The sequence below is a fragment of the Podarcis cretensis genome (assembly GCF_951804945.1).
Source record: "Podarcis cretensis genome assembly, chromosome: 3".
Classification (NCBI taxonomy): Eukaryota; Metazoa; Chordata; class Lepidosauria; order Squamata; family Lacertidae; genus Podarcis; species Podarcis cretensis.
The window spans coordinates 12,725,213-12,742,139 of NC_137172.1; the positions used below are offsets into that span (position 1 = coordinate 12,725,213).

General features: G+C 48.2%; 1 protein-coding gene across 3 annotated transcripts in view; it reads right to left on the reverse strand.

Moving 5' to 3' along the window:
* Positions 1-16,927, reverse strand: part of SPTBN1 (spectrin beta, non-erythrocytic 1) — a 243,782-nt gene that overhangs the window by 142,167 nt on the left and 84,688 nt on the right. Inside the window, exon 1 of one of the 3 annotated variants that reach the window (XM_079968375.1) lies at positions 2,656-3,157. The exons of the other annotated variants lie outside the window; for them this stretch is intronic. Coding sequence (XP_079824501.1) covers positions 2,656-2,764 — 109 coding nt within the window. The 5' untranslated portion in view covers positions 2,765-3,157. Of the gene's footprint in view, positions 1-2,655; positions 3,158-16,927 lie in introns of those variants that run through there. 3 annotated transcript variants of the gene reach the window in all.

Consider the following 16,927-nt stretch of genomic DNA (forward strand, 5'->3'; position numbering starts at 1 on the left):
GCGTTTGGGGTACAGAACAAACTCGCATCTTAAGATTGCGTGTGCCATAGTGGACGGTGCCGGTTTTGGACTAGAGGGATCAGGGTCCAACCCTCTGTGCAGTCAGGAAGTTTACTGGGTAACCTTGGGGCAGTCAATTGAGTAAGATACAAATATGGTGGACCATTTTTCAGTAAGGGGGGTGCATTTTCTCGTGGCAAAACTTCTAGAGGCAACATGCCAGCGATTTTTTAAAGTTTTCTTTTTAAAAAAAAAAAAAAAAAACAAGCTATGATCTAGCAGGGTTACAGATTTGCAATTTGGATTTGCACTGAAATGCCACCTTTTTCAAGGGTGAATTCTGCAACCTTAGACGCATCACAGTTTCTCTGTCTTTTAGCTGAAGCAAATTATTGGCTCATCTCATGGGTTTGGAGGGCAAGTGAGCTAAGGAAGTGTTTCCGTGTTTCCTCCCCCCCCCAGCAATAAATCTAATTAAATAAATATAGAAACAATGGGGCATTTAAAGACTTAGAAAAACTCCACAGGGTTGTCAGCAGAAGCTTTGTGACAGCACACTGTTCGTTTATCCCAATCGTTGGCATTTGGTGCGTTCTTGAAGACTGCTTCCTGTACCTAAATCCCACCCCAAACAATGCATTTCAACACCATTTCCCCCAGTTCCAACATCCTCTGCTGTTCTATGAATAGACAGGCCTTTGTGATGGATTGTCCTGCAACAGGGAGACCCTTCCTCCATATCTTCGTTCCAATTCAGCTGCTGTTGTGTTTTTCAATTACGGTAAATCTTAATCTTCGCCACACCAGCGCAGAGGGTTTGGCATTTATTTCTGCTAGAGCAAGCCGGTGCACAATTCAAAACCACAAGCAAAACGGGCTGCAAATAAATTCCTCAAGCAGTGAAACTGACAAGGTGATAAACCTGCTTCTTTAGGGCTGTGTCAGGGGAGAGACTGGGGGTGTGATTTCACCCCCAATGGCCATGGCTTCTTCCAGGAGCAAGCTAGGATTCAAAAGAACTTCACACACCCAAGAGGCTGCTGGCGTATACTTAATTTTTAAGCAGTAGGCCAACATTCCCTATGTCACATGGCAATCCGCTTTTTAACTTGAGGGGTTTATTTATTTTTTACCAGATCTGGAGGCATGGAGGCCTTCTGGTCAAAGGGCAGAGAGAGTCGGAAAAGCAACTTGGGCATGCATATTGCTAAAAGAGGTATCAGCTGGCTTGCTCTGGAAAACCCAAAGGTTTGCAAAAGCATGGAAGAACTTTAAGGGGGAACCTAGCGGCAGGGACTAAAAATAGCCCAACGTGAACCCCAGCAGGATCAGTGCTCAGAGAATGGAGACAGACAGCTGGTTGGAAAACTGGGAGAATGAATTGGAGTATCCTACAAAAGGGCCGGGCTGGCTGGCTGGCAAGTTGTAGATCCCACGTATAACTTCTAACTCGCGCTGCATAGATTTGGTGCCCAGTTCTGCTTCACCATCCCATCCCGCCCCAAGCCAATGTCTACTTTGCTCGACAATGTTTCAAAAGGTATGGCTGGTTTTTAATCCATTTGTATCCAGCGCCGGATCACTTCTGTGTGCTTTCCACAAAGATCAACATATTACAATGGATTCCTTCCCCACCCCCTACCCCCATGCCAAGAAATTAAGAGAAAAACCAACACAGAATCATAAAATTGTGGGCTTGGAAGATGGCCAAGCCAAAAAACTACATTCTTGGAGCTCGCTTTCTGACAGGAACCACAGCGCTCGAGTCTGTGGGACGGCAGGGAGCAAAAATAAGAAATATATACACTGAGGTTTGAACTTTTGACTGCTTTTTGTAGATATGCAATTCCAGGAGAGAGGGGAAATGTGTGAGATGTCTGTGTGTGAAATAGAGAGAGAGAGAGGGAGAATCAGCTTTAGATTCTGAATTGTCCTTATTTCATCCACGCCAGAGAATCCACCATACATAAAAAACACACACTGCTCTAAAATTGCCAAGGACAACCTGGCTCCATCATATTTGGACAGCCCCAGAACTACCACATTTCCTAGTTGTCATTGTTTCATGCGAATGAGAAAGCGGATTGGTGGGGGGTCACCCCAGGCTTCCATAGTCAGCCCTGGGAAAGACATCTCTCTCCCCCCCCCACACAAAATCCCCAAGATAAAAGCCATAATCCATGGCATGCCAGGAATGGGGTTGCCCAAGTAGGTGAGGGATGCCCACCTGAAACGGTTGGGAGTCATCCTGTGGTCGCCCGAGTGCGCCCAAAGGATCACAGAGCCAGGGAGAGGGAGAGATTTTACACCTGAAGGCTGTAAATCGCCGGAGGGGGTTTCAGACAAAAAGACCACTCCCTCTTCCCCCATTTCCTTGTCCTATTGTTCTCAATGGCAGAGTCCGAGAGGGGCCCCGGATCACCTTTTCCAGGAGGAGGTTACCGTGACCGGGATCCCGTGAAACCAGGAAAACCAGCCTGGCAGAACCTGGGAATATAATACACCTATTCTTTTCGAAATCGGGTGCCCTCTGCGCGCGCGCCGCCAAAGCGAAGCTCGAAGGAGTATCGGGATCGAGTCGCCGTTTTGAGCAGCAGCAACAGCTCCATTATTTTATTTTACTGATGAGAGGGAAAGCGAAGTGCAGCCGCTTACCTTGCAACTGCTTGAACCTCCCTTCCAGCTGATTGTAATTGTATGGCACCGAGGCGGGGCACGCGGGGGACAAGGGCACGGGCATGCTAGCCGGGTTCTGCACTTCCATGGAGGAGAGGGAGCCGCTCGGAGGTTAAGATCCCAGCATGCGAAACGGAACGGATGCGCTTAAAAGGAGGAGGGAACGGACGCAACCCACAGGTTGCTCCCAAAGACAAATCCAGGCGGATCCCAGTTTCCTCGGGCGCGTGGTGCCCTTTCGCTCCACTATTCCTTTAAAAATGAAAATAAATCCTTCTCCGATCTCAGTCCCACACCCGATTCGATTCAAAGCAGTCCGGCGGGGGATGGCATCCTATAGCGCGCGCGCGCGCGAACTTAAACCCGCGTGGGCTGCTGGCGATCCCCCCTGCGCGCGATCGGGTTGCAAGGTTTCTTTACTTGCAATCCGGATCCACGCAAAAAGAGACACCAAACAACCCGCCCAGGTTGCAAGTCCAGAGTCGAAGCGCGCGCGCGCGCTGCTTCCCTGCTCCTTCCTTCCTTCCTCCCTCCCTCCCTCCTCTCCCCGCACCTTCTCAGACCTTTCTGCTACTTTGCAAGATCCCCCAGTAGCCACTGGCGGCGTATTTAGTGGCGGTGATGTCACTGATTAGCATAAAGCATTGTGGAGGACTGTACCAATGGCGGGAGGCGGCGGGGTGGGGAGCGCAGGCGGTGGATCGCGCGCGCCAAGCGAGGCGGAGCTCGCTGGGGATCGAGAGCATCCGCGCGCAGGGGCGCCTCTCCAAAGGTCCCCGGAGAGGAGGCCGAGAGCTCGGGGCGCGCGCCCGTTCCCAAGCGGGAGGGGATGGGCACCTAGTCGCGCACGCGGCCGAGAGGCAATGGTACCTTCCGAAAAGCAAGCTGGTAGAATTACGCTCTTTTGTTAAGAGCCTCATGTAACGGAAAAGTCTCAGATTACTATCGCCTGAAAAGGAGGGCACTTTCCCCTCCCTTTATCTTCAGCGCTGCGCACTGGAAAGGAGAAAAGGGGAAAGATAGAAAGCAGCTAACTCTCCCGGGACAGAAACACTCATTCAGCATTTAGCATCGGGGGTTTCTTTAAAAAAAGAATTTTAAAAAATCCTTAGAAATGCACACTTTTGGGAAACTATGAATGAGCCCTCTTCACCCAACAATTAAGTCCCATTTGATTTAACTGGAGATGCTAAATATTTTGACGTCTGGAAAGCAGGGCATGGACCTCGCCATCCAGTTGCGATCAGGCCCTTCTGCTCATTTAGCAAATCACACTTGGAACATAATAGCAGTGTTTGCATTTCTGTGTCTTTCATTTAAAATGAGGGCTTTTCCTCTACTTTGGGGCCTTTGGGGGTAAGGGTACGTCAGCCCTTCCCAAGTGAGCATCCTGTAAGGGGGGCAGTTGTTGGTCATGGCTGATCCTAGGATCACAGAATTGTAGAGTTGGAAGGGATCTTGAGGGTGAACCTGGTCTAACCCCCTGCAAATGAAGGAATAATAATAATAATAATAATAATAATAATAATAATTTATTATTTATACCCCTCCCATCTGGCTAAATTTCCCCAGCCACTCTGGGCGGCTCCCAATCAAGAAGGCCCTCTCTCTGGTTCCCTGTAACCTCACTTCTCGCAATGAGGGAACCGCCAGAAGGCCCTTGGCGCTGGATCTCAGTGTCCGGGCTGAACGATGGGGGTGGAGACTCTCCTTCAGGTAAACAGGACCGAGGCCGTTTAGGGCTTTAAAGGTCAGCACCAACACTTTGAATTGTGCTCGGAAACGGACTGGAATCTCAACCAGATCATCCATGACAGATGGCCATCCAACCTCTGCTTTAAAACTTCCAAGGAAAGAGAGCCCACCACCTCTTGTGGGAGTCCGTTCCACTGTTGAACGGCTCTTACTGCCAGAAAGTTCTTCCTGATGTTTAGCAGGAGTCTCCTTTCTCGTAACTGGAATCCATTAGTTTGAGTCCTGGAGTAGAAGAAAGCAAGCTTGTCCCACCCTCCATGTGACAGCCCTTTAGATATTTGAAGCTGGCTATCAGATAGTCCTCTGTACCAAAACGGGATAGATGCCTTTGACGGCCTTTCCCCCCAGATTGGAAGCAGTCACAAAACAATGGATATATTCAAATTTCTGAAAGTAAGGAACCTGCTGCTGCTGTGATGCCGTAGGATACTTGGGAGAGGGGAGGAGAAACAATCCAGAAGTGAAGTTTAGTTTACAGCTGTGGAAACTTACATGCATGGTACATCTGTTGACTACTCAGATCCAATGACCCACAGTTGTTCAAGGAGAGATGGAAGTTCTGCTGCTGCACTTGATGACACGGTTTTAAGAACATAAAGAAATATGAAGAGCCTGCCAGATCAGACCAATGGCCTTTCTAATCCACCCCAGTGACCAACCAGATGCCTATGGGAAGGTCCTGAATGGGGTAACTGTGTACCTGAAGGACCAGGTGCGCAGCCTGGGAGTCATTTTGGACTCACAGCTGTCCATGGAGGGACAGGTTAATTCTGTGTCCAGAGCTCCACCTGGTACTCAGGCTAAGATCCTACCTGCCTGTGGACTGCCTGGCCAGAGTGGTGCATGCAGTGGCGTAGCGTGGGGGGTGCAGGGGGGTCCGGCCGCACCGGGCGCAACATCTGGGGGTTAGGGTTAGGGGGCGCAAATCCACGGGTTAGGGAGCGCAAATCCATGGGTTAGGGGGCGCAAATTACTTGCCTTGCCTCGGGTGCTGACAACCCACGCTACGCCACTGGGTGCATGCTCTAGTTATCTCCCGCTTGGACTACTGCAATGCGCTCTACGTGGGGCTACCTTTGAAGGTATCCCAGAAACTGCAATTAATCCAGAATGCGGCAGCTAGATTGGTGACTGGGAGTGGCTGCCAGGACCACATAACACCGGTCCTGAGAGATCTGCATTGGATCCCAGTACGTTTTGAGCACAATTCAAAGTGTTGGTGCTGACCTTTAAAGCCCTAAACGGCCTCGGTCCTGTATACCTGAAGGAGCGTCTCCACCCCCATCGTTCAGCCCAGACACTGAGATCCAGCGCCGAGGGCCTTCTGGCAGTTCCCTCCCTGCGAGAAGCCGAGGTTACAGGGAACCAGGCAGAGGGCCTTCTCGGTAGTGGCGCCCGCCCTGTGGAACCTCCTTCAGATGTGAAGGAAATAAGCAGCTATCTTATCTTTAAAAGACATATGAAGGCAGCCCTGTTCAGGGAAGTTTTTAATATTTAATGCTGTACTGTTTTTAACACTTGAATGGAAGCCGCCCAGAGTGGCTGGGGAAACTCAGCCAGATGGGTGGGGTAATAATATTTATTGTTGTTGTTGTTGTTGTTGTTGTTGTTGTTGTTGTTGTTGTTATATAAAAGAAGGATCTGGGAGCAACAATACTGTCCACACTTGAAATTCCCACCAACTGGTCTTCAGAGGCCTGATTCCTCCAACAGAGCCACTGTTGCTAGTAGCTGGTCCAGGGATGAAATGGCATGGATGAACCAGCCCTCAGGTGCTGTTTGGAAACGTCTCTGGTGTGATGTTTGCACACCAGCTTACCATGCTGACTGGTTGTCACTGTCTGGCTCACCTTCAGGTCACCACAAACATACCGCCCGGCACTAGGGTGGTGAAATGGAGAGAATTCTATGAGAAGTGGGCACAAGAAGTAAGATTTCCCATGTGCAGGTGGCTCACTCAGCGGCAGCTGCCCATGAGAAATAGCTATCACAAATTAACCAGAAGACACCAAGCTTTCCTCTCTTCCTTGGATATGCACAGCGGGGCCATAGCTCAGTGGTGGAACATCTGCTTTGAGGTCAGAAGGTCCACAGCTCAATTCCTGGCATCTCCAGAAGATCCCCTGCCTGAAGCCCTGGAGATGAGCAAGATGAACCAAAGGTCTGATATGGTGTAAGGCAGGTTCCTATGTTCTCATACAACTTTGCAATGTAGGTTTATCTGAATTTTATGAATCGGGATGCTGAGAGATCAGTCACTTTAAGGGTGCTTGAAAGGATAATGGAGCCACAGGCTCTGCCCCCTGATACATCTGATGGTCACATGCCCCGGCAGCACCAAGCCTGGCAGAGATACCTACATGCGCTCCGTAAGTGAGAAGGAGCCTTCTGTATATATACCAGTGTTCATGTGCACAGCTCCTCCATACAAGGTGGGATACTGATTGGTCCAGGATCCATGCCTTGTACAGGGAAGCTCTGTGCACACGTTGCTCTGCAGTTAAGGCCCCTTCTTAGGCCTTGTGAAAGAGTGGCTGGTGTGGGTTGTGACCATTACCTACAATGCACCCTCAGTGTGCTTGGGAATACCCTTTGTGTGATGAAAGACGGGACTGTTGAGGTCTCTGCATTTAACTGGATAGACCAGGGATCGGGACTGGGTGACCTCCTGCGTAAATAGCAAGATTTGCGGCCTGCCTCGTAGAAAACACCCCTCACTGGAATAAGGACCCCTGACTATTGGGTCCAGTCGTGACCGACTCTGGGATTGCGGCGCTCATCTTGCTTTATTGGCCAAGGGAGCCGGCGTACAGCTTCCGGGTCATGTGGCCAGCATGACTAAGTCGCTTCTGGCGAACCAGAGCACTGCACGGAAACGCCGTTTACCTTCCCGCCGGAGCGATACCTATTTATCTACTTGCACTCTGGCGTGCTTTCGAACTGCTAGGTTGGCAGGAGCAGGGACCGAGCAACGGGAGCTCACCCTGTCGCGGGGATTCGAACCGCCGACCTTCTGATCAGCAAGTCCTAGGCTCTGTGGTTTAACCCACAGCGCCACCCGCGCCCCTCTGGAATAAGAGTTATGAGTAAATGTCTCCTCCTTCTCCTCATTTCAACCAGTCCCTTGGAAATAAGGGCACTGGGTATTTCATCCTACATAGATCACTTCCCGTTGAACCCAAACCACGTGCTTGCATTTGCCTCCTTGCCATGCTCCTGGTTGCACCAGCATTATTCACTGAGTACCCAAATTCCTTTCATTTGAGTCAGAGCTCCCGCCTCCCCCTCCTTCCTCCCCTTTTAACACTGCAAAATGTTGCCTTTGTTTGGTTTCTGTAGTTTTGCCATTTTTTTTAGTCATGCAGTAAATGCGAAACTAATTTCTTGTAGGAGAGACAGAATGGCACACAACACGGGGCATTCAGAATCGTGCGTGCCCACTCTCTTCCAAAAGAGGAAGGCGGCCTACTCCAAGCACCCTGTTCTATGTGAGATGTGTGAGTTTATTCCTAAAACAAGATTCCTCATCAGAAAAGGGGTCTTGTTGACTTTGTCAGGGCTGCTTCTTCTTCTTCAAGGATTTTAGAGATGAGGTATAAATAAATTTGGAGCACTCGTTACTCTATTCTTGGTTTAGAAACACATGCAAAATTTCACAAAGGCTGTGGACAGATAAAATCAGATTCTAAATATATGGTTACAGTAGCCTTTTACTTAAACTTTGGGGTCCAGTGATCTAGTAAAGTCACAGTCCTATACACGACTCAGTCCTAATCTTGTTTACTCAGAAGTAAGTCCCTCTGAGCACAACAGTCCTTACTCTTTGGTTAATGGCTTTTAGGGCTGCAGTTCTGCAGTACACCCCCAAGGCTTGTTTACTCAGAAGTAAGTGCCGCTCAGTTCATTCCTGTGATGTTGATGAAAAGTGATGGCAATGAAACCAAAATATGTGGTGCAAGCCAAACATTCTCCGAGCGTTTAGCTGTCTAATGCAAAATTCAGCGAATGCAATCCATTCCCCCCTGATGGTGGGTTTCTGCTCCCCTGAAATATAATATGGGCAGAACCTTTGGGGATTGCTAACATTGCAAGACTGGAGTAGCAGAGTAAAACCTGGCCTTGTGCCTTAAAAAACAATGTGGCTGCATGCAGGGATTGCCAATAATAATAGTGGTAATCGCCTCGTGCTTCATTTTCACTATGGCATCTATTTTGTGTGTTCCTGTGCGCTTCCAGTGCTGACAGAGAGTTCCATCTTCTAAAAAAGCATCAGCTTACGTGCCTCTGCTGAAGGCAAGATAGTGCATTTAGTGGAACAATGTTCTGACCGTGGAATAGCAAATCCCTGTGTTTCCTCTAAAGCCCTTTCCCTGATAATCTTTGCCCTGCCAGCTGTCTCTGAAATAGACAGAATGCCGCACAGCATCTCTTCGGTGCTTCCTTTTTTAAAAAAACAATCAAACCATCCAATTCTCCCATTTAAAATACAAACAAAACAAAAGAATGTGCATTCTATATCTAGCCTGGGAGGAACAGGATCATAAAACCAGGTTACCACAATAGTTGACCATCTGGATTTCCCTCTGGTCAAGGACAAAAGATGAGATCGGCTGGATCCATCAGTAGCCCAGCGTCTCAAGCATCATCTTAAGAACATGAGAGGAGATTTGCTGGATCAGACCAATAGCTAGCCCAGCATCCTGTTCTCACAGTGGCCAACCAGATGCCCCAATGGGAAGCACGCAAGCTGGATGTGAACATAACAGCACTCTGGCCAGTGTGGCTAGTAGTCATGGGTGGCCCTCTCCTCTGCAAATTTCTCCAATCCTCTTTTGAAGCCAGCCAAGTTGTTGGCCATCGCTCCTTCCTCCATAGTTTAATTATGTGCTGCGTGAAGAAGTACTTTGAAGTACGCTTGGACTACTGCAATGCACTCTACGTGGGGCCACCTTTGAAGGTGACCTGGAAACTACAACTAATCCAGAATGCGGCAGCTAGACTGGTGACTGGGAGTGGCTGCCAAGACCACATAACACCGGTCTTGAAAGACCTACATTGGTTCCCAGTACGTTTCCGAGCACAATTCAAAGTGTTGGTGCTGACCTTTAAAGCTCTAAATGGCCTCGGCCCAGTATACCCGAAGGAGCGTCTCCAACCCCATCGTTCAGCCTGGACACTGAGGATCAGCTCTGAGGGCCTTCTGGAGGTTCCCTCACTGCAATAAGTGAGGTTACGGGGAACCAGGCAGAGGGCCTTCTTGGTAGTGGCACCCGCCCTGTGGAACGCCCTCCCATCAGATGTCAAGGAAATAAACAACTGAAGGCAGCCCTGTTTAGGGAAGCTTTTTATGTTTGATGTTTTATCATGTTTTTAATATTCTATTGGGGGGTATAAATAAACAATTTGTTTGTTTGTTTGTTTGTTTGTTTTATTATTTATTGTGTGCGCCCTGAATCTTCCAATGCTCCACTGTTTCTCGATCTACAGTGGCACCTCGGGTTACAGATGCTTCAGGTTACAGACGCTTCAGGTTACAGACTCCACTAACCCAGAAATAGTACCTCGGGTTAAGAACTTTGCTTCAGGATGAGAACAGAAATCGTTTGGCGGCGGCGCAGCAGCAGCGGGAGGCTCCATTATCTAAAGTGGTACCTCAGGGTAAGAACAGTTTCAGGTTAAGAACGGACCTCCAGAATGAAATAAGTTCTTAACCCAACGTACCACTGTACTTTCTCTGCAAAGGGAAGAGTGAAATGGCAGCATGTGTGGCCACACTGTGGGAAGAAATACTTTTTGTCTGTGTTCTGAACCTATTGCTTATCAGTTTCATTTTAGCGTTAAGGCAGAGGGTAAACAATATACAGTATATCTCTCTCCAAACTATTTATGACTTTATAGGCCCCCATTTCCCCTCTATCTGGATGTCTGTTTGATTGCACCTGGAGCACAGTGCCTGAGCCAAGTTTCAGGAAAATCTACCCGTTGATATATGTTATAGTAATATTAGCCTGATTTGTAACCCTAGACAAAGATTGGCTCTTTTGATACTCCCTCTACATCAGGATCTCCAATTGTGGCAACTGTTACGTTCCATTCCTGCTGTACTGAATCAACATCCCCAACTAAGCCGGCAGTACAAAACACCTGTAGGCACATCCATTCAACTGCCGGCGCCCCACCCTTGGCAAACAGGTGTTGCTATGCAAGTCTCCGTGCTCTGTGACACCAAAGCACAGGTGAACAGGCACAGAGAAGAACTGTGTTTATAACCAAACAAGCGCCGCAGCCGCTTGCTTTTTAATGGCTTCTGGCAGAGGCAGCCAATTCCTGGGGCTTTCCAGTGTGTTAAGAAGGCAAGGAAAGCAGAGAGAGATCGCCAAGGTTCATGAAATTATGCAGGGTGGGGACCCTGTGCCTCGCCACACCTTGCTGGACTACAACTCTATGTCTGGCCCTCAAAATTCTCCCCAGGCCCTATTTTGCACCCTCATTTTGCATTTGTGCCTGGCTGGAATGTGTCCTTGACCTCTGATAATGGTCGCTTGCCTGGAGGACAGAGAAGGGTGTGTGAGTGTCTGTGTGGAAAGTAAAACTGCGTCAGTTTTTTTACCTGCGCCAAGGTAAAACTGAATTGGTTGCTCTGCCTCTGGCCCCACCCACCACAGACTTGTGGCCCTCAGAAGTCTGTCCAGAAGTGAATGTGGCCCTCAGGCTGCGGGAAAAAAATCCCTGTCCCTGCTCTAAACTTAAAAATGAGCTGGCCGGTGGTTGAAAAGAGGAAGGGGACTATAGCTCAATGGCAGAGCCCATGATGCTTTGCTATTATTATTATTATTATTATTAGGTAGGCGCCTTTGTTGTCCTGCTCTGAACACCGTTAAAACACAGTGGTGCCTCGCAAGACGAAAAGAATCCGTTCCGCGAGTCTCTTTGTCTAGCGGTTTTTTCGTCTTGCAAAGCAAGCCCATTGACGGCTTAGCGGATTAGCGCTATTAGCGGCTTAGCGGCTTTTAGCGGCTTAGCGGATAAGCGGCTTAGAAAAAGGGAGGGAGGGGAAAAAACCTGCAGGAACTCGCAAGACATTTTCGTCTTGCAAAGCAAGCCCATAGGAAATTTGTTTTGCGAAGCACCTCCAAAACGGAAAACTCTTTCGTCTAGCGAGTTTTCCGTCTTGCGAGGCATTTGTCTTGCGGGGCACCACTGCATTTGTTTCATTAGGCAAGTCTACTCAGACATGTAATTTTTATCGTGCACAATAGTTTTAAAAATATTGCTTCCATCTATATTTTGATGTTGTTGCGTTTACGGTGTTTAAAGTCTGTTTTTATAGTTATCCTTCACTGATGTTTTATACCATTTAATAATGCAAGCCACTTAAAGAAGATTATTGGGGGTTTTCTTAATTAAGTAGGATATAAGTATGAATGAATGAATGCAGACAACCAATCCCAGGCTCAATCCCAATGCTCTCTAGTAAAGGTAAAGGGACCACTGACCATGAGGTCCAGTCGTGACCGACTCTGGGGTTGCGGCGCTCATCTTGCTTTACTGGCCAAGGGAGCTGGCGTACAGCTTCCGGGTCATGTGGCCAGCATGACTAAGCCACTTCTGGCGAACCAGAGCAGTGCACAGAAACGCCGTTTACCTTCCCGCCAGAGTGGTACCTATTTATCTATTTGCACTTTGACGTGCTTTCGAACTGTTAGGTTGGCAGGAGCAGGGACCGAGCAATGGGAGCTCACCCCGTCACGGGGATTCGAACCGCCGACCTTCTGATCAGCAAGTCCTAGGCTCTGGACCCAAATAACAGGGCTGGAAAACACATCAGCCAGGGACCATGTGGGAGGCCTGTTGCCGCCCTGGGAGTGGGCTGCTGCATGGCAAAAACTCAGAACATGGCACAAGTGAGGGAAAATCCAGCAATTAGTGCTTACTTCACAGCTTGGACCTTTGCCAGCTTGCATCTTGGAGGTGGGGGCCGAGGGGGTAGCTGTTGAAGCGAGTTCTTGCACAGTTCATTTAGTCCAAAATTGCTCCAAGGCTCAGATTTGCTTATTTTTCTGTTATTAAGCAGTGCCTCGGACTGGTCATGAGGCGTTCACATGCTCTGAGACACTTGCTTCTGGACGTTTGGGCTTTACATCTGTCATCTGTTTTAGCTGATCAAGCATGTCAAGCAATGCCTCACGGAGGAGGAGAGTTGACAACCCTGTGCTGGCCGAGCTTCTTCTCAAAGCGCGGGGCAGTTTTTCTTTACCGCATAGAAGACCCAGGGGCTGCCCCATTTTATCCTCAAAACGATACTGTAGGCTAAGTCGGGCGTACGAAAAGATGACCACTGAGCAACATGTCTGGACAGGGCTGTCACCCTGGTCCAACTGCAGCAGCCCAGCCAAAGAGTCTTGCAGCATGTTAGAGGCTAACAAATTACTTACACATCGCAATTGAGGCAAGTTACATCTACTCCACAAAAGCTTATGCCTTGATAAATGTGTTATTGTTTATGATGTCACAGGACTTTCTGAAATTAACCATTCTCTCATACTATAGAGCCAAACTGCGGGAGGCAGTGGAAGACAGGAGTGCCTGTCGTGCTCTGGTCCATGGAGTCACGAAGAGTCGGACACAACGAAACAACTAAACAACATACTAAAGACCCTTCCAGATGCCCTTTTTTAATTGTGCATGTACTGAAAGGTAGGAGGGACAGCAAGGGAGGTAATAATTTGAACCAGGGTGCCAATTTCAAGGAAACCATTGGGTGTGAGGAGTGGGTGTGTGTGAACCCAGATAAGGCAACTTGATCCAGAGTCTGAAGTATCTGAAGAAGTGTGCATGCACATGAAAGCTTATACCCAGAACAAACTTAGTTGGTCTCTAAGGTGCTACTGGTCGCCTGCCAACCTAGCAGTTCGAAAGCACCCCCGGGTGCAAGTAGATAAATAGGGACCGCTTACCGGCGGGAAGGTAAACGGCGTTTCCGTGTGCGGCTCTGGCTCGCCAGAGCAGCGATGTCACGCTGGCCACGTGACCCGGAAGTGTCTCCGGACAGCGCTGGCCCCTGGCCTCTTAAGTGAGATGGGCGCACAACCCCAGAGTCTGTCAAGACTGGCCCGTACGGGCAGGGGTACCTTTACCTTTACCTTTTAAGGTGCTACTGGACATTTTTTTAATTTTTTAATTTATTTTGATCCAGAGTGGAAGCACTTGATTGTCCATTCTGGGGTGACTGAATCAAAGATTTTGGCTTACCAAAAACTTTAGCCTTCATCAACCTAGCACCCTCCAGCTGTTTTGAACTACAACATCCATGAGACTGGCAAGAGTTGTGTCCAGAACAGCTTCCAAAGACTGAAGTTTTGTCTAGATTGACCGCACACGCTCAAGATCACACCCAAGTAATTAATCTGGAATAGCTACCACTCCCTGGGGCCATTTAGCTCTTTAACATTTACAGACAGAATAGAGGGGAACTCAGAACTCAACTGTTCCTTAAAAACAAAGGTCCCATTCTTAAATTACGAAACCACAGTTGCAATCATCGTCGCTGCTCCACCACTCCAGAAAAGTTGATCTTCAGATCATGGAGGGAGAACAAGACAAGGGATGCATACATACAATGCTTTTAAAGCACATTCAAAGCACATTTCTCCACCTCAGATTTCTGGGCATTGTAGGGTTGCTACAGGGTTATAGGGCATTGGTAAGCTACAGGTTCGAAGCAATGATTCTTCAACATCAACTTCATTGGACTGGTTATGTGCGGATGCCTGATTATCGTCTTCCAAAGCAACGACCCTATTCCGAACTTAAAAATGGAAAGTGTAATGCTGGTGGTCAACAAAAGAGGTTTAAAACTCTCTCAAGGCAAATCAAAAAAAAATGTAGTATAAACACTGACAACTGAGAAACACTGGCCTGCGAGCGCTCCAATTGGAGAACAGCCTTTACCAAAGGTGTCGTGGACTTTGAAAATGCTCAAACTCAGGACAAAATGGAGAAACATGCTAAGAGGAAGGCATGTTTGGCAAACCCTCACCGTGATCAACTCCCGTCCAGAAACCTATGTGTAATGGGGGTTGGGGTTGCTTGTGCGTAACCCGCAAACTGCTGCAAGCTGAGTTGTTTGGTTAAAACTTTCCCCCCGGCTGGACAGCCTCTACTCCATGGCTGTCTCAATCGCTGGCAGAATCCGTCAGTGGGTGTTTCCTGAACTTTTTCCAACATAAAAGTTCTTTGACACCAAGTCTCCGCCTAGCCTCCCTGCGCGGAAGCTTTCTGCGCAGAGTGGGCGTCCCAAGCGGAGGTTCTGTGCTCTCCCCGCTGGTCTCGCTAGAACAGTCTTGGAGCCCTCCCTCCGAAGCTCCCTCAGCCTCTCCTTCCTTCCTAGCGTCACGCCTAGCTCCTTCCCCAGCGGAAGCTCCACCTCTCCCCTTGCTGGTTCCCTCTCCAGCGCCGTTGGGGAGCCTTAACACCACCCTTGGTTCTGATGGCAGTTCCCTGACACTATGTTTCCACTATGGAAGTATGTGTGGATCCAGAATTGGCCTCCATAGTTACTTATGGACCCACTGTTAAGACCGTGCTTATGGAAGACAATCTTACTCGGCTGTGAGTAATCGCCAAAGAAGAAGAAGACAGTGTCTAGAATTCTTGAAGGGAAATAATGTGCTTCGAATGTGCACACAGCATCTCTCCTTGTCCATAATCCAGCACCTAGCAAGTGAGGAGCTCTTCCAACGTGATCTTGCCCCCCCCCCCCCCGCTTGGTTTCCACATTCAAGCAGTAACAGAGCAGCCCTTGATGGAGCCACAGAAAGCAGCAACCACACCACTCCCATAATATAAGGCTCCAGTTGTGTGCCAGCGTTGTCAAGGAGTGCTTAGGGATAATTAAGCAATTTGAAGAGATCTTATGGGCCCTGAGGTATTTGACTCAAAAGTCTGGAATGAATAATTTCTCTAGTCTTCAGGGTGACACTAAAAAAGTATACCGTTAAGTCTGAGGGCTGCAGAAACCCAGTCAATCCACTTGGCATGGGATTAACATCATCTGCAAAACAATTTGATGGATTTAGAGAAACCCAAAGTACAATTTGTGGGGGTGTTCACTGTTGTTGGCCCAAAGCTATTGTCGTTTAATTATACAATGTTTGTTCTTAAATGTAAAAAATGCGGCTCAGCCCTTTAGAAAAATTCTCATTAAATGGACTTGGAGATAGATTTTGGGAGTAAAATAAAAACAAATCCGGACTTCTAAAATATTTCCAGGTGTTGGACATGACCAAACGTTTTGCCTTCATACTTTGAAAGGCAGTTCTACAATAGCAATGTGGCCTAGCAACTTATTTTTTATAGATAAAAAATGAAAAACTGCCATTCTCAGGATTCCCAGCCACATTCTCCAACTTTCACACAGAAATTCCTTGTGGTTGGATATTTACAAAACAGTGAGCCTGAAGGTTGTGGAGAAATAGTTGAAAACATGCATCTAGCTTCTGTGGAAGGCTCAGTCAGAGACATTGATAGGTCCTTAAAATGTTTTGGGCAAAGGCCTATACCATAAATTGTTATTTAAATTTGCACATGTGCTAATTTGTAGGTATAGCTGGAAATAGAGGCCAACTTTTGGAGGGAAAGCCAACCTATATGAAAAGTAAAATTTAAAAGAAATACACAAGAAGCAAGCAAAGGATGCGTGAGGAAGCTGCCTTATGCGCTCAGAAAATAGTGGAATCTTCTTCCTTGGAGGTTTCTAAGCAGAGGTTGGATGGCCACCAGTCATGGATGATTTAGCAGAGATTCCTGCATAGCAGGGGGTTGGACTAGATGACCCTCGGGGTCCCTTCCACCTTACTTTTCCCACCCTGACCTGGCCACAGTGATCCATGCGACGGTCATCTCCTGGCTTGACTACTGTAATTCGCTCTATGTGGGGCTGCCCTTGAAACTGTCCCAGAAACTCCAGTGGGTGCAGAATGCAGCAGCGAGGCTCCTCACGGGGTCTCTGCCATGGGAGCATATTCACCCAGTGCTTTTCCAGCTGCACTGGCTCCTGGTGGAGTACAGGGTCATATTTAAGGTGCTGGTTTTGACCTTTAAAGCCCTTCACGGCCTAGGACCCTCATACCTATGGGACCACGTCTCCCGGTATGCCCCACGGAGAGCCTCAAGGTCCATAAATAGCAACACCCTAGTGGTCCTGGGCCCTAAGGAAGTTAGATTAGCTTCAACCAGAGCCAGGGCCTTTTCAACACTGGCTCCAGCCTGGTGGAACGCTCTGCCTCATGAGACCAGGGCCCTGCAGGATCTGATTTCTCCCCACAGGACCTGTAAGGCAGAGTTGTTCTCCCTGGCCTTTGGCTTGGAGTCAATTTGATTCCCTCCCCCTCTTTCTTTTTTCTTTTTCCTCCTGTGATGAGGCTGCATTTTAATGTTTCAATATTTTAATGTTGTATTTTAATCTTGTTTTTAGTTGTATTCATTCAACTTGTTT